Source organism: Microcaecilia unicolor, chromosome 1, assembly GCF_901765095.1.
Source record: "Microcaecilia unicolor chromosome 1, aMicUni1.1, whole genome shotgun sequence".
In the NCBI taxonomy this organism is placed as follows: Eukaryota; Metazoa; Chordata; class Amphibia; order Gymnophiona; family Siphonopidae; genus Microcaecilia; species Microcaecilia unicolor.
In genome coordinates this window covers 188,113,498-188,136,216 of record NC_044031.1, presented here as the reverse complement: position 1 = coordinate 188,136,216, position 22,719 = coordinate 188,113,498, and the positions used below count along the sequence as shown (strand labels likewise).

The 22,719-nt window shown below is 42.7% G+C and overlaps 1 protein-coding gene across 1 annotated transcript in view; it reads left to right on the top strand.

The window, feature by feature from the left end:
• PRLH (prolactin releasing hormone) overlaps positions 1-21,486 on the top strand; it is a 39,498-nt gene extending 18,012 nt beyond the window's left edge. Inside the window, exon 3 of the mRNA XM_030189990.1 lies at positions 20,936-21,486. Within this exon, the coding sequence (XP_030045850.1) occupies positions 20,936-21,099 (164 nt within the window). The 3' untranslated portion in view covers positions 21,100-21,486. The remainder of the gene's footprint in view (positions 1-20,935) is intronic.
• Positions 21,487-22,719: the final 1,233 nt, after the last annotated feature.

Here is a 22,719-nt window from a genome sequence, read left to right as displayed (position 1 = left end):
TTGTGAGAGAGCGTGTGTGTGAGAATGAGAGTGTGTGCAAGTGTGTATGTGAGACACAGTGTGAGAGAGAGTGTGTGTGTGTGGGCGAGAGAGAGAGTGTGTGTGAGACACAGATTCTCTGTGAGAGTGAGTGTATGAGACCAAGCGAGTGTGTGAGTGACTGTGTGGCACATAGAGAGTGATTGTGATACAGTGTGAGACAGAGTGTGTGAGAGTGAGAGTCAGAAAGACATTGTATATGAGAGAGAGAGTGTGAGCCGTGCCCTCCCAATCCATGGCCATCTGTCCCCTGCCCCCTCCATTCATCCTTTTCCAGCAATTCCCCTCTCTCCCTGAGCCCTGCCCTCCCAATCCATGGCCATCCATGTTTCTCTGTCACCTGCCCCCTCCATTCATCCCTATCCAGCATTTCCCCTCTCTGCCTGAGGCCTGCCCTGCAATCCATATCCATCCATGCCCATCTGTCCTCTCCATTCATCCCTATCCAGCAATTCCCCTCTCCCTGAGTCCTGCCCTTCCAATCCATGCCCATCCATGCTCCTCTGTCACCTGGCCCCTCCATTTTTCCCTTTCCAGCATTTCCCCTCTCTGCCTGAGGCCTGCCCTGCAATCCATATCCATCCATGCCCATCTGTCCCCTCCATTCATCCCTATCCATCAATTCCCCTCTTCCTGAGTCCTGCCCTTCCAATCCATGCTCCTCTGTCACCTGGCCCCTCCATTTTTCCCTTTACAGCATTTCCCCTCTCTGCCTGAGGCCTGTCCTGCAATCCATATCCATCCATGCCCATCTGTCCCCTCCATTCATCCCTATCCATCAATTCCCCTCTTCCTGAGTCCTGCCCTTCCAATCCATGCTCCTCTGTCACCTGGCCCCTCCATTTTTCCCTTTCCAGCATTTCCCCTCTCTGCCTGAGGCCTGCTCTGCAATCCATATCCATCCATGCCCATCTGTCCCCTCCATTCATCCCTATCCATCAATTCCCCTCTTCCTGAGTCCTGCCCTTCCAATCCATGCTCCTCTGTCACCTGGCCCCTCCATTTTCCCTTTCCAGCATTTCCCCTCTGTGCCTGAGGCCTGTCCTGCAATCCATATCCATCCATGCCCATCTGTCCCCTCCATTCATCCCTATCCAGCAATTCCCCTCTTCCTGAGTCCTGCCCTTCCAATCCATGCTCCTCTGTCACCTGGCCCCTCCATTTTTCCCTTTCCAGCATTTCCCCTCTCTGCCTGAGGCCTGCCCTGCAATCCATATCCATCCATGCCCATCTGTCCCCTCCATTCATCCCTATCCATCAATTCCCCTCTTCCTGAGTCCTGCCCTTCCAATCCATGCTCCTCTGTCACCTGGCCCCTCCATTCATCCGTATCCAGCAATTCCCCTCTCTGCCTGAGGCCTGCCCTCTCAATCCATGGGCATCCATGCTCCTCTGTCCCCTGCCCCCTCCATTCTTCCTTTTCCTGCAATTCCCCTCTCTTCCTTCCATGACCCCCCCTCGCATCCATGCTCCTCTCTCTCCCATGTCCCAGCCTGGCCCGCCCTCTTGTTCCCCCCCCCCCCTTCGCATCCATGCTGTTGTTTTTCTCCTACCCTCCTGCTCCCAGTGTTCAACTTTGCTGCCCACCCTCTTCTATCCCTCCAACATCCCTTTTTTTTTTTTTTTTTTTTTAAATTTACCTCCGTGGTGGCGGTTTCGGCAGCGCAGCGTCAGGGAAGGGGGCGGCGTTTCCGACGTCTAGCCTTCCCTTCGCTGTGTTCCGCCTTCTTCTGACGTCAATGATGACGTCAGAAGAAGGCGGAACACAGCGAAGGGAAGGCTACAGACGTCGGGAGCGCCGCCTCCTTCCGTGACGCTGCGCTGCCGGAACCGCCACCACGGAGGTAAATCTAATATACTGAAACGCACCGTGCGTGGGTGCGATCAGTTTGTTTGTTTTTTTTTCTGCCCTCGCGATCCGTTTATTTTTCCCTGCCCTCGACGTCATGATGTTTGACGCGAGGGCGGGGCAGCGAGTCTTGGTCAGTGGCTTCACCACCACGAACTTACGAACCGTCTGGGAGTCTGAGTGACTTCAGAACGTTGTCCTCAGAACGTTGAGGGTGCCTTTTATTATATTAGATGTGGTGGGGCATTTTTGATATAATGTCTAAGTCCAACTTTAGACGCTTTGCAAAAAATGTCCAAAATCTGAACAGAAAAGAATTTATTTTTCAAAAAAGAAAAACATCTATCTTTTGTTTTTGAAAATACTGTTTCTAACAAAGGTTTTGTGCTTTGGATGTTTTGTTTTTTGGTCCATTTTCAAAAAAAGAAAAAAAGTCCAAGTGAATAACATAGAAAATCAAGCCATTGGGATGTAGGAGGGGCCAGCATTTTTAGTAGGCTGGTCTCTCAGACACCCCAAGAGATAAATGGGACACCCTAGGGGGCACTGCAGTGGACTGCAAAAACATGCTCCCAGGTACAAATCTCACCATTGGTCCCTTATGTTATCTGCTGAGCCCACCCAAAACCCACTGCCCACTACAGTAGCCCTTATGGGTGAAGGGGGCACCTATATGTGGGTGCAGTGGGTTTCTGGTGAGTTTGACAGGTAGAGAGAGATAGGGACCAGAGTCCTACATTCCATAGTTACTGCACTAACCACTATACTACTCCAGGGGTTTGCATGCTGCTCTAATAGACCTGGCTGTAACATCTGAGGCTGTCATTCAGGCTGCTAGGTCATATTTGTATTCACATTTGTAGGGGGTAGGAAGGGGTCAGTAACCACTGGGGGGTATTGGGGAGTCACCAAATTGTCATCTGGTCATTTAGGGCACCCTTCTGTGTCTTATTCATTATAAAAACAGGTCTAGCTGAAAACATTTTAGTTTTAGTCCTGGACACTTTTGTTTTTTTCCATTATGGCTGAAAAACGTCCAAGTGTTAGGAACGACCAGGTTCCAGCCTTAACAAGCCCCTGACACGCCCCCTTGTGATTTCAACGCACTTCTGACGGACTTCATAGAAAAACATCTAAAAATAGGTTTTGAAAATATCAATTTGGATGTTTTTGTGAGAAAAACGGCCCAGTGCAGATTTATGCCACTTCTTGGACGTTTTTCTCTTTTGAAAATGAGCTCCATAGCAGGACCAAAATAGGTGCATTTGGGCTGCTAAACCAAGTTGTCCTGTTATAAAATTATCCTCAATGAGTTGCATAAAACAAATAGCACATCACTCTGCTATTGCTATCCCTATAGTAAAGCATGATGTTAGCAGCATAACATTGTGTGAGACCATTGTAGCAGCAGGGTTTAGGAGACGTGTGTAGATCGAGGGAAAATGGATAGTGCAAAGTACAGGAAGATCCTGGAGGAAAACCTGTTCCAGGATGCCATAGGCCTGGGACTAAGGCGAAGATTCATCTTCCAGAATGAATCTAAGTAAAAGCATCAGTGGAGTGGCTCAGCAAGAAGAACATGAATGCCTTTGAGTGATTCTGTCATGGCCCAGGCCTAAATCCAATAGAAAATCGGTGGAAAGGCTTAAAGACTGCAGTCCACAGATATTTCCCAGTATTGTGAAAGAGATTGAACTATTCTGCCAAGGCGAATGGACAAAATCCTTCACTGTCCCACTGTGCACAACTGGTAGGCACTTATCCTAATGACTCGTGGCTGTTACTGAATCAAGGGAGGTAAAGACGTATGCAATCAAAACATTTTGATTTCTTATTCTTGTATTGCATTTTGAATATTCCTATAATACCGATTAGTGAAACAAACTTCTACATTAATGTATTTTGTACTGTTTATTTTAGGCAGCACAATACAAAAAATGTACCAGTGTGTGAAGACTTTTGCAAGACACTTTACTTCTGACTGCATATGCAGTTTAGAGGCTGGCACCATGACTAAAAACTGTATTGCTTCATTTTGGTGCTGAGTCTTCAGGTTTGAATGCCCTTTTTCATCAGATCAAGTCTAGGGGTTTGGATTTGGATTCCTCATTCCACCCCTCAGATCTTATTAGACCAGGGTTTGTCATGGAGATGGTGTGGTGAGGTATAAAGAGAGAGAGATGGCCAGGAAAGGTAACTGACATAGCATTGGCAGCCTGCAGTGCTAATAAACAGCCTGGAGGGGGCACATCAGAACATCACATCTTTAGGCCCTGGACTAAAGACAGTTCCAGAGCTGCCCAGACAGACTCCTGGGGTCCTGAGGAGGAGTGAGCAAAAATGGAGACATTGGAACTAATGCAAAAGGGGGAAATTGGTCTTGATACAGTATACTGCCTTTCTGTGTGTGTGTGTTTTTGTTGCAACTACATTCAAAGTGCTTTACATAATATATACAGGTAATTATTTCTACCTGGGGCAGTGGAGGATTTAAGTGACTTGCCCAGAGTTGCAAGGAGCTACAGTGGGAATCAAATCTAGTTCCCCAGGATCATAAGTACATAAGTATGGCAATACTGGGACAGATCGAAAGTCCATCATGCTCGGCATCCTGTTTCCAACAGTGGGCCGTCCAGGTCACAAGTACCTGGAACGATCCCAAAACAGAAGAATACATTTTATGCTGCTTATCCTAGAAATAAGCAGTGGATTTTCCCCAAGTCCATTTTAATAAAAATTTATGGACTTTTCCTTTAGGAAGCCATCCAAACCTTTTTTAAATATCCCGCAAAGCTAACTGCTTTTACTACATTCTGTGGTAATGAATTCCAGAGTTTAATTACACGTTGAGTGAAGAAAACTTTTCTCCGATTTGTTTTAAATTTACTATTTTGCAGCTTCATTGCATACCCCCTAGCTCTAATACTTTTGGAAAGAGTAAACAACGATTCACGTCTACCCATTCCACTACACTCATTATTTTATAGACCTCTATCATATCTCCCCTCAGCCGTCTTTTCTTCAAGCTGAAAAGCCCTAGCTGCTTTAGCCTTTCCTCATAGGGAAGTCGTCCCATCCCCTTTATCATTTTTGTCACCCTTCTCTGTACCTTTTCTAATTTAACTATATCTTTTTTGAGATGCAGATCAAAGTCTGCTGCACTAACCACCAGGCCACTCCTCCACTCGTTGCACTTATTATGGTGACTAAGTCCAGAAAGCTCATGATGTTCTGATGTAAGAGTGAAAAAGATGGAGTTTTAGGAAAACAACAGAGCTTAGCTTTTCTGAACGGGCTGAATTCTACATTAAAAGGTCTGTGAAGAAACAGGACTTAGATGACCCCAGTTTAGGACTACTGACAATTTAAAATGAGACTAGTTCTCAGCCTTTCTCCCAAGTCACTTTAGCAGTGAGATACATTTCAAATAATCAAATTCTACAGGAATGTTATTGTCTTTTAATCTCAACACAGACAAACGTTATCTATTTCATATAGCATTCTTTAATGGGTTTATAAATTAACACAGATCAGTGCAAAGCTGCATTAGAAGCCCACAAGAGCCAGGTTAAGCATTCCTGATGTAAAAGCAAAAAAATGCATATGTGTAATAGGTAGGGGTGTGCAGCTCTGTTTCTCTTTGTTTTCAGTGATGTATGCATATTCCTTTAATTTTATGGGTGGAGTGGAGTATTTTGGATTTTTTTTTTCTTTTTAGGGTCTGCTACTGGTAGTGTGCACAAAAATAAAAGCCTCTGCCTTAAGCTTCAAAGAAACCATTGCCAGATCTGATACCATTTTGGAATATAGCACTGGCAGAGTGAGAGCGACAAGGGATTTCTTGTTCTCCATTTGCATAGGCGTTGCTATGGAGTGACAAATGCCACCCCAAAAATTGCAAAGTTCCCCTAGCGAGTCCGGCCTTTACCTCCTTCTTACTTCCCTCTGTCTTTTCTCCCTCACCACGGGCCCTATAAACTTGTACTGTTTGCCGGCTCTGACTTGACGGCAGCGATTGTACTGTGCCACATAGTTGCTACTGAATAATGTAAATTCTTGCCACAAAATGAAGCCCTGGACAGCCTCAGATAACCAGGGGCTATGGCTATACTCCCTTCAAGTGGACTAAAAGGGCAACCACAATATTTCATACAGCAAATCCAAATTGCCCTAGCTGCTATAAATTGTAAAAACTGAAACAGTTACTTTAAAAGAACAGCTACGTTATTCTGTTTGCTTAGGGGCCCTTTTACTAAAGCTAAGTGTATGCTAATAAACATTAGTGCGCAAACTGACACGTGGCCTATAGGTATAAAATGGACTTTGCAGCAGTTAGTGAATGCTAATGTCCATTAGCACACTACAAGCTTTGGTAAAAGGGCCAATTTACCCTTTGCTTTACTTAATTCGAGATGTAATTTGTTGCTAGAAGGAACAGTTTAAAAATTGAGCTATGTTTTACCTTTCATCCGCTATGAACTGGAAACTTGAGAAATTGCGCATGGTTAATTTATCTTTTCTTCTTTTCTATTTCTTTCTCATATTTTTATGGAATGTCTCATAGAAACCTAGAAAAATATAGCCAAATAAAGACCATATGATTTATCCAGTCTGCCCATCTTTGCCATCTACTCTCTCTATCTCTCCCTTGGAGATCATATGTACTTGTACCAAGCTCTCTTGAATTCAGATACGGTTTTCATTTCCACCACTTCCTCCTGGAGGCTGTTCCATGAATTTGCCACCCTTTCCATGAGGAAGTATTTCCTCAGGTTACTTCTGAGTCTGTCCCCTTTCATCTTCATCCTATGCCCCCTCGTATCAGAGCTTCCTTTCAGTTGCCTCCTGTGCATTTATGTGCATAGGTATTTAAATGTCTATATCATATCTCCTCTCTCCCTCCCTCCTTTCTTCCAAAGTATACATATTGAAGTATTTAAGTCTGTCCCCATATGCTTTATAATGAAGACCACTGACCATTTTAGTATCCTCCATCTGGAGTGACTCTATCCTGTTTATATCTGTGTATTCCTTTATGTATGCACGTGGTTATAAAAACAAGTTAATCCACAGAGAGAACAAAAGACCAGCCAACCGATCAGCAAACACCATGTGGCATGCATACATAAAGGAATTATTCAAGCCAATCAGCTTCTTCTCAGAGAAAGCTGTTTGTGACCCCTGAGGCAGGCACTTTGGCGCCGAAACACGGACCGTGTCGGGTCCTTGATATAAATATTTTTTTTTATATTATCTCCCTATTGGTTTGTGCATTTGTCAGCCTCTACTTTTTTTTTAATTTAAAAAAGTCTTTATTAGGCATTGATAAATTATACAATACATATGTAACTCAATTCAGAACCATGAAGTCTGGTACAAACAATGTACATAACTCTAGCATCCTATAGTTACCAACACAATATCAATGCTAGAACAGAAACTTATTATGCTTCAACATTTATCCATTTTTGTGATGTATGAACCACCCTTCCCCCCTTCAATCCCTCCCCCCATCTATCCCCTACAACCACCCATTCATCAACGAGCACATCTCTCAACCAGAGCACCTGTCAGCCTCTACTTTTGCTGTTTTCCTTTTTCCTACTAGCCATTCCTCTCTTTATGCACCTTTTCTACCTATTTGGCTACCTTAAGATCATCACATATGATCACAGCCAAGTCCAGCTCTTTTTTCATGCACAAAAGTTCTTCTCCTTCTAAACTATACCTGTCTCTTAGGTTTTTGCAGTCCAAATGCATGGCTCTACATTTTTTAGCAAAATCTAAACTTTCATATTCCATACCATTCCCTCTAGCTTTGCTAAGCCCTTCCTTGTTATCCACACCATCAGGGGTATATATCGTATTGCAGATTTTGGTATCATTCGCAAAGAGGCAAACTTTACCAGACAGCCCGTCAGTGATATCACTTACAGAAATGTTACAAATTACCGGCCCAAGAACCGAACCTTGCGGCACACCACTGGTAGCATCCTTTTCCTCAGAATGAGCTCCATTTACCACTACTCTCTATTGCCTTCCAGTCAACCAGTTCCTAACCCAGTCAGCCACTTTAGGACCCATACTGAGAGCACTCAGCTTACTTATTAGTCATAATAAATAGAAATAAAACAAGAAAAAAAAAAAAGAAAAAAAAGATGATACCTTTTTTTTCATTGGACTAACAATACACTTTTTGATGAGCTTTCTGAAATTCCTATCCAAAGAATAAGGGTTACCTTCGAAATCTCATTAAAAAATGTATTGTTAGTCCAATAATAAAAAGGTGTCATCTTGTTTTCTATTCTGTCTTGTTTTATTTCTGTTTATTACCTTTAAAAGTGTACTAACATGGCTACCCTACCACTTTATTAGTCGTCTGTGCGGAACCACGTCAAAGGCTTTGCTAAAATCTAAATACAGCACATCTAGCGCTCTCCCTCGATCCAACTCTCGGGTTATCCAGTCAAAGAAATTAATCAGATTTGTCTGACAAGACCTACCTCGGATCCTGTAATCCGCTGGATTCCAAAAACTTTACTATTATATTAACATAGTACATAACAGCAGATAAAGACCTGTACTTTCCATGCAGCCTGTGTTTCCATTAATTTACTTACCACAGAAGTCAGACCTATCAGCCTGTAGTTCCCAATCTCTTCCTTCCGCTTTTATGGAGATGGACCACATCTGCTCTTCGCCAGTCCTCCGGGACCACTCCCAACTCTTGAGAAGCTTTGAAAAGATCAGACAGTGGAGCCGCTTGAACTTCCCTAAGTTCCTTCAGTACCCTTAGATGTGTGCCATCCAGCCCCATTGCTTTGTCCACCTTTAGTTTAGCCAGCTCCTCAGGAAAATCATTCAGGGAGTACCACCCCCTCCCTTCCTTTTTGTGTCTCAAACGGCATTGTATACTTGAGATATTTGACTGCCACAGAACAATGAAATTGACATACATTATGTGGTAAAGAGAATTTATCTACCCTTCTATTTGTTTTTGTTCTTTGCCATTTATTATTTCTCTGACACAAATCTTTTTTAACTTATGCTATCTTTAAATCAACTTACCAAAGCTTGCACTTTTAGGGACCTGTGCACTAAAAGTCACATTAAAAAAGCTTTAGCATATATGTGCAAAACATTTCCATGCACATGCAAAATGGCTTTCAGCATCTGATGCATACAAGTCAATATTCAGCCATGGAAGCAAGTGGTTTTTTTTAAATGCCAACCACTTCATTTTAAAAAATACATATATTCAGTGCTGAATGTGCATGGCACTGCTGAATATATGTGGAAAGCACTCACCATGGTAGCTATTCGAAAAGTAGCAATGTTCAGCCACCACAGATATAGCCCTTATCTAGGGCAGAGAACAATAAAACATACAGAACATGCACATACATATCACATCTTCCAATGTAGTCCAACAGACATAACAATTAGCAGAATCATCCGGCACAGTTCAGTGTTCAGATAGCTTTATTGTTGGCCTTAATTAAACTGCTTAGCTCTGTGGATAGTGGCAGATTATTTCCTCTATACATATAGCTTGGCAAAATGCCTTCGCTCTGACTTGGCACCATCCAGATAGTGCCAAAGCATTTAGAGGGAATTTGTGATGGAACTATGAGTCCCTTTTGAATACTGGCCTAGAAATTTTTTGCATGCTTGCTGAAATATAACCTTTTTATCAAGTGCACAGAAATAACATTCACCCTAAGCCTCTTGAAATCCCTACTAGTCCAAAGTGAAAGGGAGAGCTAACAAAGGGGTTTTGTACCCCATCCAACACATCAGTCAAGTACCCTTACACCAGTATAATCCAGCCACCAACACCAAGCACAAAGACAGGACTGTCTCTTCCATTTGAAAAACTTAGACAATCTAAAGCAGTGGTTCTCAACTCCATCCTTGGGACACACCCAGACAGTCAGGTTTTCAGGATATTATCAATAAATATTCATGAGATAGATGTGCATACAGGGGAAGCGGCACATGCAGATCTGCTTCATGCATAGTCATTGTGGATATGCTGAAAAAACAACTGGATGAGGGTACACCAAGGACTGTGTTGAGAACTACTGTCCTAAGCAGTGGGTCTCAACCCAGGCCTCAGGACACACCTAGCTAGTCAGGCTTTTAGGATACCCACAATGAATATGTATGCAATTTGCAAATTGATCTCATGCTTATTCATTATGTGTATTCTGAAAACCTGACTAGCTGAGTGTTTTCCAAGGACTGGGATGAGAGTCCCAGTCCTAGAGTAGTGTCCTTCATTTCAAGAGCCACAAGCCAGTGACAGCCCTTGTGAATCTCTAATTTAGCCCCCATTGCCTTTTCAGCGGTTTCTTTTGTTTTTGTTTGTTTTGTCTGTTCCTGATGGAATCATCATTGGCTCGCTCAGCTGAAGAGGAGGCGGCTTCTGCACTGGCCAGTGATAGGAAAGAGGCAGGAAGGAGACATATCGGCCAGTGCAGGCAGGAGGAATGTCAGGTGGTGTGGGCCAATGATGGAAAAGAGACAGAATCAGCAGACCTGCACTGGCTGAAGAGGACCAGCAGCAGGTCAGCGGGAGGGAGGGAAAGGGCAGAAGCAAAAAGGAAGACATCATGCTCTGCCAATAACATCATCCGGTGCTACCGAGGAGACACCATCAGTAACCACGTGAGCATAGGAGAACTGCTGCCAAGCCGGGATCCAGCTCAAAGTAAGAGGCTGCTACTGGGAGAGGAGGGCTTGATAAGTCTCCTACTCTGGGGTGGGTTGAGAGCAGAAAATATGGTCAAATGGTTGTTTGTGTGTGTTTCAGAAGTGTGGTTGTTCCACAGTCCTGCGTGTTTTTGTGCTTAGTGCGTCTATCTTTTTGGACAATTTTTGCAAAAAAAAAAAAATAAATCCAAAGAAAATGTGCACAGTAGCAAGCCACTGAGAAGTATGAAGGGGCCAGCACTTTTAGTAGACTGGCCTCACAGACATCCCAGCAGAGCAGTGGGGCACCCTAGGGGGTGCTGCAGTGGACTTCACATAAAAAGTCCCAGGTACACATCTTACCATTACCCCCTTATATTGTATAGTGAGCCCTCCAAAACCCACCAAAATCCTGTTGTACCCAACTGTACATCACTACAATAGCCCTTATTCCTGCAAGTGTCACTTATACGTAGGTACAGTAGGTTTTGGGTGGGTTTCCACCACAAGTGTACCAGTTAGAGTGAGATATGGGCCAAGGTCCCCTTCTCTACAGTGCACTGCATCGACTACTAGGCTAATCCAGAGACCTGCTTGCTGCTGTAATGGGACTGGCCATAACATCTGAAGCTGTCATAGAGGCTGATATATACTGTTTCTTTCAAATCTTTGGGGGATGGGAGGGAGTCAGTAACCACTGGGGGAGTAAGGGGGGGGGGGGTCAAGCCTTAATCTCTCCAGTGGTCCTCTGGTCATTTAGGGCACCTTTTTGTGATTTAGTTGTGATTGAAACAGGTGTAGACCAAACTGTCTAAATTTTAACCCCGGACATTTTTGTTTTGTTCCACTATGGAAGAGAAATGTCCAAATTTTGAGAATGCCCAAATCCCACCCCCAACACACACCCTTGTGATTTGGACGCACTGCATACAACTTGCATTGAAAACTGTCTTAAAAATGGGTTTCGAAAATAGAGATTTGGACATTTTGGCCAACAAAACATCCATCTTCCACTTTGTGTTGCTTTTTGGTCGTTTTTCTGTTTTGAAAATGAGCCCCTTGGGCACCCAAGTGTCCATACAGAATAGACTCTCACCCCACATTACCAGAGCACCTCAATGGAGATGCCCTGTTATAGAATTATCTCCATAATGTGTGTGCAAATATTAGTGCCTAATTTCTAAAACTACTAGCTTAGAGTCTACATTGGTGCCTGAGGCAATGGGAGATAAGTAACTTGCCCAAAGCCATAAAGAGTGGGATTTGAATCCTGGTGTTTGTGGTTTTCAGTCTGTTGCTTTAAAAACTAGACCATTTCTTTACCCTGCTGGAAGAAATAGTAATGCTGCTCTAGGATCTGGTCTAGTTGTTGCTGTTTGAGAGTTAGTGCTGTTTCGGTATGACAGATTGCCAATAAACTGTAGGTTCTGAGTGATTCTTGTGCAGGGTTTGAGTTACTTTATATAAGCCTTACAGTGGAAGAAGTTTCTTTCACTGTTACTGAGGTGACAACAGAATCTGAAAATTTTCCATATGGTGAGAACTAATGGGAAACATCCTCATTCAGCCCTGCCCCACATTTCAAAAGCTATCATCAGCCAATGAGATATTGGATTCCTTGTAAGGTATAGATCTTAAGGGCAATTCTATGAACTAGTTATGCACATTTAGGTGCATAAATGTTTAGAATAATGACATCTACTGTACACATACTCATGTAAATGCAAAAATGTTGCATAAGCGCTATTCTGTAAATTCCCGCTTAACTTACATAGTGCATATTTGCAAGAGGGGAATACACAGAGGTGGAGCATGGATGGAACATAGGTAGGGCGTCCACTTGTGTGCATAACTTATAGAAAACTATAAGCAGTGCACATCCATGCTGCATTTAGGCACTTGCACTTACACCAGCTCTATGGCTGACATAAGTGTGTACACCTAAATGTTAGTACAAAAGTATTGCCATACTGGGAAAGACCAAAGGTCCATCAAGCCCAGCATCCTGTTTCCAACAGTGGCCAATCCAGGTCACAAGTACCTGGCAAGATCCCCAAAAAGTACAAAACATTTTATACTGCTTATCCCAGAAATAGTGGATTTTCCCCAAGTCCATTTAAAAATGGTCTATGGACTTTTCCTTTAGGAAGCCGTCCAAACCTTTTGTAAACTCTACTAAGCTAACCGCCTTTACCACATTCTCTGGCAACAAATTCCAGAGTTTAATTACACGTTGAGTGAAGAAACATTTTCTCTGATTCATTTTAAACTTACTACAGTGTAGCTTCATCGCATGCCCCCTAGTCCTAGTATTTTTGGAAAGCATAAACAGACACTTCACATCTACCCGTTCAACTCCACTCATTATTTTATAGACCTCTATCATATCTCCCCTCAGCTGCTTTTCTCCAAGCTGAAGAGCCCTAGCCGCTTTAGCCTTTCCTCATAGAGAAGTCGTCCCATCTCCTTTATCATTTTTGTCACCCTTCTCTGCACCTTTTCTAACTCCACTATATATTTTTTGACATGCGGCGACCAGAATTGAACACAATATTTGAGGTGTGGTCGCACCATGGAGCGATACAAAGGCATTATAGCATCCTCATTTTTGTTTTCCATTCCTTTCCTAATAATACCTAACATTCTATTTGTTTTCTTAGCCGCAGCAGCACACTGAGCAGGTTTCAATGTATCATCAACGACTACACCTAGATCCCTTTCTTGGTCCGTGACTCCTAACGTGGAACCTTGCATGACGTAGCTATAATTCGGGTTCCTCTTTCCCACATGCATCACTTTGCACTTGCTCACATTAAACATCATCTGCCATTTAGACGGCTAGTCTCCCAGTCTCGTAAGGTCCTCTTGTAATTTTTCACAATCCTCTTGTGATTTAACCACTTTGAATAACTTTGTAGCTCATTTTCGAAAGAGAAGGGCACCCATCTTCCTACACAAATTGAGAGATGGGTGCCCTTCTCTAAAGAGCGGCCAAATCGGCATAATCGAAAGCCGACTTGGCCCTTCCCCAACTGCTTTCCGTGAGCAAAGTTCCCGGGGGCGTCGGCAGTGTACCAAAGGTGGGACGAGGGCGTGGTTAAGAGATGGGCGTCCTCGGCCGATAATGGAAAAAAGAGGGGCGTCCCTGACAAGCATTTGGCCGACTTTGCTTGGTCGAATATTTTTTCACATCCAAGCCTCGAAAAGGTACCCGAACTGACCAGATGACCACCGGAGAAAATTGGGGATCACTTCCCCTTACTCCCCCAGGGGTCACCAACCCCCTCCCACCCCAAAGAAAACAAATTAAATAACATTTTTTCCAGCCTCTATGCCAGCCTCAAATGTCGTACCCAGCTCCATGACAGTAGTATGGAGGTCCCTGGAGCAGTTTTTAGGGGGTACTGCAGTGCACTTCAGGCAGGCAGACCCAGGCCCATTCCCCCCCCTCCCCACCTGTTACACTTGTGGTGGTAAATGGGAGCCCTCCAAAACCCACCACAAGCCCACATCTAGGTGCCCCCTTTACCCTTTAAGGGCTATGGTAGTGTTGTACAGTTGTGGGTAGTGGGGTTTGGGGGAGCTCAGCACCCATGGTAAGGGAGCTATGCACCTGGGAGCAATTTGTGAAGTCCACTGCAGTGCCCCCTAGGGTGCCCGGTTGGTGTCCTGGCATGTGAGGAGGGGATCAGTGCACTACGAATGCTGGCTCCTCCCATGACCAAATGGCTTGGATTTGGTCATTTTTGAGTGGACTTCACAAATTGCTCCCAGGTACATAGCTCCCTTACCTTCAGCCAGATGCACTAACTGAACAGAAAAAGCCCTTCTCTTACCGATTCCTTAGCGATTCGGAAAGGAATGGGCATGCATGAAGGAAATCGCATGCAAATGAGCTTCTCGCTGTTAGCTCATTTGCACATGATTTCCTTCCTAAGGAGGGGAAGCTAGTGTCAGGGCAGCCAAGCATTATGCGTGGCTGCTCTGCGCATGCCAAAGACGGCTTCATACATGCAGACAAGCTGCGTGTATAATAGCCATCTACAACCTTAAATAAATTGCCGTCTACAACCTTAGAAAAACACAAGTCCAGGTGAAAACGTCCAAGTGCTTGTCAGAGATGCTTTTTTTTAATTTTTTTTTTTTAGAGTATGGGTGAAGGACGTCCTTCGCTATGCCTCTGTCCCTGGTCCAAAATGTGGATGTTTCTGTGAGAAGGATGTCCATGCCTTTGCTATGCCTCTGATATCCCTTTATTTATTTACTGGGTAAATCTCTCTTATCTACACCCTTCTCCTCCACTGCTAACTCCAGACTCGGTTCCTTTTATCTTGCTGCACCATATGCCTGGAGTAGACTTCCTGAGCCAGTACGTCAAGCTCCATCTCTGGCCGTCTTCAAATCTAAGCTAAAAGCCCACCATTTATATGCTGCTTTTACCTCCTAACCTAACTTGTTCAGAACCCTTATTTTATCATCCTCACTTTAATATTCCCTTATCTCTTGTTTGTCCTGTTTGTCTGTCCTAATTAGATTGTAAGCTCTGTCGAGCAGGGACTGTCTCTTCATGTTCAAATGTACAGCGCTGCGTATGTCTAATAGCGCTTTAGAAATGATAAGTAGTAGTAGTATTTTGGGATCACAAGTAGCAGCAGTGGGATTTGAACTGGCCACCTCTGGATTGCAAGACCAGTGCTCTAACCACTAGGCCTCTCCTCCACTCCACTCCCTTGAAATTTGGCCGTCCCTGTGTGTGTTTGTGGGGGGTGGGGGGCAGTTCAGGATGACCAAAATGTTTGAAAGAGGGATGTCCACGCCTTCGCTATGCCTCCGCTGACACACACATACCTCCCCCACCCCCCCAGGGACCTGCATACTGCTGCGATGGACCTGAGTATGACATTTCAGGCTGGCAAAAAAAGTTTTTAAAGTTTTTTTTTTCAGGGTGGGATGGGGTTAGTGACCACTGGGGAAGTCAGGGGAGGTCATCCCAGATTCCCTCCGGTGGTCATCTGGTCAGTTTGGGCACCTTATTGAGGCTTGGTCGTAAGAAAAAATGGATCAAGTAAAGTCGCCCAAGGGCTCCTCTGGGACGCCCTTCTTTTTTCCATTATTGCTCGAGGACGTCCATCTTTTAGGCACACCCCAGGCCCGCCTTCGCTACGCCTCCGACATGCCCCCGGGAACTTTGGTCGTCCCCACGACAGGAAGCAGTTGGGGACGCCCAAAATCGGCTTTCGATTATGCCAATTTGGTCGATCCTGAGAGAAGGACGCCCATCTCTCGATTTGTGTCGAAAGATGGGCGCCCTTCTGTTTTGAAAATAAGCCTGATAGTAGCACATAGTAATACAGTAGATGAAGGCAGATAAATATCTATATGGTCTATCCAGTCTGCCCAACAAGATAAACTCATAGCATAAGGAACGTTGTGACTGCATATGTATACTTGATCTTGATTTGTCTCTGCCGTCTGAAACTGGAAAGGAAGGGATGCAGCTTTTAATAGCACAGCACGAGGAAGAAAACTTAAACAAGACCTCGGCTGGGCTGGCGGGGGTTGGGTCCCCCGCCAGCTGAAGTAAAAGGCACCGGCAGGCAGGAGGAAGCGGACCTCGGTGGGGGTAGGTGATGGTGATGGCGGTGGGGGGGGGGGCGGCGGCTGTGGCCGGGGGGGGGTTATAATGTGCCCCCTCACTCTAGCCCCTGCCCCCCTACCGCTGAACCTCAGATATGGTCCTGGCTCATGCTGGCCTGACTCTAGAAGGTCACGTCGTGGCTCAGTGTCAGAACCATGGCCACATCGGTAGCTCATTTGAGATCAGCTTCCATTCCAGAGATTTGCAAAGCTGCAACATGGTAATCGGTCCACACATTCATATCCCCAAGTAGAAGAAAATACAACTTACAATATAAGAGGTCGCGTAGATGCAAAAACATTTTGGCAATCGATATATGACAACAACTGGTCAGTTTTTGCTGATTCTGAATACTTCCTTGCAGAATGGGAAAAGAGATGCATTTCCATTCTAATTTAAATAGCATGTATACGAACAAAAAGCTCATACAAACCCAATAAAACACCTTGGTTCAAAGACGATTTGAAAATACTAAAAACAATATCTAGACAACTTGAAAGAGCATGGATAAAAAATAGAAATGCCCAAACACTAAACACATGGAAAGAATCACAAAGAAAATACAAAAATGAGATTAAAAAATCCAAACAGAATTACTATAAAGCACAAGTTGGAACTGACTTCAAGGACATGAAGAAATTATACAAACTACTGGACAAACTACTGGACAAACTACTAGACACCAAACCAGTTACCATATCAAATACTGACATTCCACCAGCAAAAGAACTTGCCAAATACTTAAAAAAAAACATTTCCATACGCAAAACCATGTCTCATGAAAACATTAACCTTGATACCTTCCTTGATGAACTGGACCCACACTCTGGAGAATATCCAGCAGATTGGTCTTAGTCAACCTTCACCCAGACTACAGACGAAATAGTTGCACAGGTAACCAGAAAACTCTCATCTGCTCATTGTCAACTCGACGCATGTCCTAACTATTTAATGAAATCACCACCTGACCGATTCATTGCAGATCTTACATCCCATCTAAACTACATGTTCCAACAAGGCTTATTCCCCAAGGACAAAAGCAACATCTTACACCATTACCTAAAGACACCAAGAAGAAATCAAATGATATCACCAACTATCATGCTGTGGCATCCATCCCACTGACAACCAAATTGATGGAAAGTATCATAGCCATGGACAAATTCTCAATACTTCATGAATCACAATCTGGTTTCATACCCCTCCATAGTACAGAATTCAAATGCCAAATTCAAGCAAGAAATTGAACTAGGTAAAAACATTCTCCTACTTCAATTCAACATGTCTAGCGCATTCGATATGGTAGACCACAATATACTACTAAGTATACTCGACAGGATAGGAATCTGAGGGAATATGCTCAAATGGATCAAGGGGTTCCTAACCACAAGGTCATATCAAGTAAAGTCAAACTCCAACATCTCTCCACCCTGGGAAGCCAACTACGGAGTACCTCAGTGATCACCTCTCTCACCCATCCTTTTCAACCTAATGATGACCCCCCTTATCCAAGTCTCTTTTCAATCTAGGCCTTAATCCTTTTCTGTATGAAGATGATGTCACAATATACATACCTTTCAAATCGAACCTTTCAGAAATCACCAATATAATAAAAAACAGCCTAAGCCTAATGGATACCTGGGCTATGACATTCAAACTAAAACTCAATAAAGAAAAAAAAAAACCACTGCCTTATTCTTTCATGTTAACATCTTACAAACTACCCCACAGCCATATATACCCCGGAACACACTCTTCCAATCTCAGATAACCTGAACATCCTCAGCATTATTATTGATAGCAACCTAATGCTAAAGAACCAAGCTACCGCCATTACAAAGAAAATGTTCCACACAATGTGGAAACTCAAACGGGTAAAACAATTCTTCCCGAGGGAAACTTTTCGCAACATGATTCAAACAATGGTATTAACACATGTCGATTACTGCAATGGAGTATATGCGGGTTGCAGGGAACAAATCCTAAGGAAACTACAGACTGCTCAGAATACAGCAGCCAGGCTTATCTATGGAAAATCTAAATTTGAAAGTGCAAAACCCCTCCGGGAAAAACTACACTGGCTACCAATCGAGGAATGTATTGCTTTTAAGATTTGTACCTTTGTTCACAGAATAATACATGGTCTAGCTCTGAGCTCTATGTCTGAACTAATGGACTTACCAATTAGAAACACAATTGAATCAGTCAGAACGTACTTAACTCTTCATTTCCCAAGTTGTAAAAGCTTGAAGTATAAATCAACATCCCCGTCGTTTCTCTTATATATGCATACAGCCCTGGAATTCTTTACCAAAATGCCTGAAATCTATGAATAATCATCTAGAATTCCGAAAAAAACTAAAAACTCACCTGTTCAAGAAGGCATACCCCACAGTATCTGACATAAACACTGAATAATGAAATATAGCATTTTAATCAGGAAATGGACAGTTTTCTACCCCGACGCATGATCACACCCTAACATTTTGTCTGAATCACCCCAACCTATTTACTGATACTTCTTTACTACTTGTCACTGTAATAGTACCCCTATGCTGTATTTGTTCACACTGGAGTCTGTGTAACCACCTCTCTGGAACTATGTAAGCCATTTTGAGCCTACTAATAATTGGGAAAAGGTGGGATACAAATGTAATAAATAAATATATACATATGGAAAAATAAACCCAACTACAGATATAAAATATTGATTTCCAAGTTAGGAATCACCACCCAACAGAAACATCTCAGCGTCATTGTGGACAATATCCTAAACAGGTTAGGACTCTTCAGCTTGGAGAAAAGGTGACTAGATGACCTGTGGTAGAAGTTTTTAAAATCACGAGTCAGATGGAATGATTGAATAAGGAATTGTTCATATGATTTATCATGCAACTCTAAAACAAGAGGACATTCCATGGAACTAATGGCTAACATATTGAAAACAAATTGTAGAAAGTTATTTTTTACACAGTGCTTATTTAGGCTGTGGAGTCTGTGACAATTTGTTTATATGTTTGTCATCTATTTTATTGAATTATCATTTTCTTAGATACTATTTACCAGATGGTTGTATTCTATTAATTGCAACTCTGAAGTGAATGTCTTGGTTTCTTTAATGATGTAGACTGCTTTGAACTTTATGGTATTAGCGGTATACAAATATCATGTTATGTTATGCAAAATGTGGTCAAGGAAACTAACATAGCAGGGTTCAAAAGAGGTTTGGACAAGTTCCTGAAGGAAAAGTCCATTAAAAAATTATTAGCCAGGTAGACTTGGGAAAGAAATTGCTTATCCTTTGAAATGAGCTATGAAAAATTGGATCTCCTTTTTGGGATCTACCAAGTAATTGTGACCTTGACTGGCCATTCTCAGAGATAGGATGTTGGGCTTAATGGACCTTAGTCTGACTCAGCATGGCTTTTTTTTATATTCTTTTGTTTTCCTAGAAGTGCCTGATGTCTTTCTATGACATGGAATTCAGTAGACATTGCAGAAAAAAGTTGACTATTTTCTGATTTGTAATTAATTGAGTTGTATAATATTTCCTTATATTTAGAATTTGTGAGGGCAACTTCCATGCTAAGTAGCAAAACAGATCGGCATACTCCCTACAAAATCAGGCCAAATACTCAGTACCGAATCCATTACATAAAAACACATAGCCAAAAAGCAGACACTACTTAAATTTTGCTGTAGAAATCCCAGTTGAGTAAGATTTAATTCTTATGGGGAAACAAAATCAAAGTTTAGTAAACAATAATGGAGTGGTGATGGGAGGCTAATATATATCAAAGGTGTTTTTAGTTTTGTACAAGTGGTATCCTCACTGAAATATAAAAGCATAAGATGTGTCATGCCAGGTAACACCAATGGTCCATGAACCCTAGCATCCTGGGTCTCTGTCAAAGACCCTGAACATCCATACAGGTTTCTGTTCTCTATTTTGAATCCTAAGTCTACAGTGATAATTTCATTGATCAATTTGAGGCGATATTTGCCCTAGAAGGGTTTTGTGATACATCAGCCTTATTGTCAATTTCTCCTATGGTTAGCAAGTGGCAGACAGTAAAATCTGGAAGACAGGGCAATTCTATAACTGGATGCACATTTTTACACACCACTTGCACATGTAAATGTACAGAAAACCAGCACTTTTGGGGGTAAGTGTACACTTACATGTGTAAGTGGCATCAAAGCAGCTATAATGCTATTTTGTCAGGATGCATATAAGTGGCATAATGTGTAAAATGCAAGGGAGCATTCATATGAGTGGCACATGAGAAGACATGGACAGGGCTACCACTTACATACACAACTTACAGAATACTGTAAATAATGTGCACTCTTGTTGCTTTTAGGCACCTGCAGTTACACCAGGTCTATGGCTGGTGTAACTGTGGGCACCTAGATCTTAGGCACCTCAATACCAGGATGCATCAATATTTTATAATGGAATCCATGAGCCCAGATCCTGTTATAGAATAGGTTCTCATCATGTGCCATCGGGGTGCCTAAAAGAAGATGCCCACTTATAGAATTACCCCCTAAATACGTGCCAGATGCCCATATTGACCAGTTGACAAAATACACATTTCTCTGTTAATCAGTCTTGTTCAAAAGCCAGCGGGCAGTATGCACACTGGCATATGGTATTACTCAGGGGCAGCTGCGGTACTTTAATTAATGATCTTGATTCTTTTGAATTGCAGGTCCAGAAATTGACCCCTTCTGGTATGTGGGCCGTGGTGTGCGCCCTATTGGCCGATTCGGAAAAAGGCAGTCAAAAAACATCAGCAGTTTGCATCATGGTGTCATCAGCCTAGAACTGATTCTAAATGCTTTGCGGGAGCAGGAGGCACTAGACGTGGCCTGATCAGTGCAAGATGCAGACTGGTGACCACAACTTGGGAAGCCCTATTTGCATATAAGCTGCATTATTCCATTGTTTATAACCAATCTAGATTTGCTCTTGTCTGGTTATCCATCATCTTTCTTCCTCTTATTAATTGCCTGTGAAATGTAGTCCTGAAATAAATACACTCAGGTTCTCAGGGTCCAAAGCTTGAAGGGAGTCGAATGTGAACACTTCACTTGAAGAACTGGCTTTGGTGTCCTTTAAACCAGGTCAGTTCTTACTACATGTTTGAATGAAACCATAGTCAGAGTATTTGAATGCACTGAGCTGTGAAACTGATATGCCTAGACTTCTAAATGTATTCTGCCTAGACCAGGGTCACACTTTTACATGATGAGAAACTTTATTTGTGTGTGTTATCTGAAATCATAGATTAAAGGATGGTGGATAACCAACAGAAAACTTTCCAATAATTATGTATTTATATGCATTAAAATGATATATAACTAAGTACATATTAGATCTGTTGTTGTAATTTTTTTTTTTTTTTTGCCCAATACTCTGAAGACCAACTTTGAAGTGATTTATGTGAGTAAAAAGGCATTGTTTTCACCTGGGTTAAATAACTATTGGAAAACTGTCCAACTTCAATGCAACATGGCATGCATTTCACCACATTGGATAAGGAGGGGGGTGTTGGGAGGGGGGTTAGGTTATGATTGGAAAAGTAGGCACATAGATGGTGCAATTAATTCTTTAGCCATGCTTCACCAGCCAAATTCTACCCACATAAAAAAAAAGGTGCAAAGCCACCATTAACTCTGAACCCATGGTGAGTTTCAGAGCGCCCTTAAATATGTACTTTAATGGGTATAAAGAACATGGAGCCTTTGTGCTTGCACAGATCATGTGAAAATTGTCACCTCTACACTTACAGCAGAAAATTGTGTACATGCAGACACCCATATACAAAATTATGTACTTGTGAGACTGGACAACATAGGGGCCTTTTTACTAAGCTGCATTAGGCACCAGTACATACCTAATTCAGCTGAAAATGGCGTACCTCAGGACCAGGGGTAGCCCAAGGCAATCTGCTGCCTGAGGCAAGGGATGAGATGATGTCCCCAGCATCCCCCCCCCCCCCAACTTCCTCCTCAGAGCTACAATCAGGGAGTAAGGTGGTTGGGAGTGATAGAATACTACAAACTGACAAGAGCCAAGCAATTAAGTTTATTACACAATCATGAAAATATATAAACCATATATAGTTATATTTTCACATAAAACAAAAGTGGAACAGCCTAATAGATTCAAACCACACAAAAGAAAAATGTCTTATTTGTTCCACCAGGATTGAGCCCTCTGGTGCTGGCAGCCACCAGGACCTAGCTGTACACCTTTGAGGCCTGGGATGAGAAGTACAAGTACTCACAGAGAATATAGAGTATAATTATTCATTCATGGAACATTCCCAGATCAACCAATAAAACTCTCCCAACAAGAGGTACAAAGCAAAAATAGAATGTTTCACTTTACAACTCGAAATGTGAAAAAGATGGGAGTAGGGAAGGACCAGTGGTTTCCCCACAAAGGAACCAAACCCAGAGGTCAATTTAAAAGAAATCCAGTTTTATT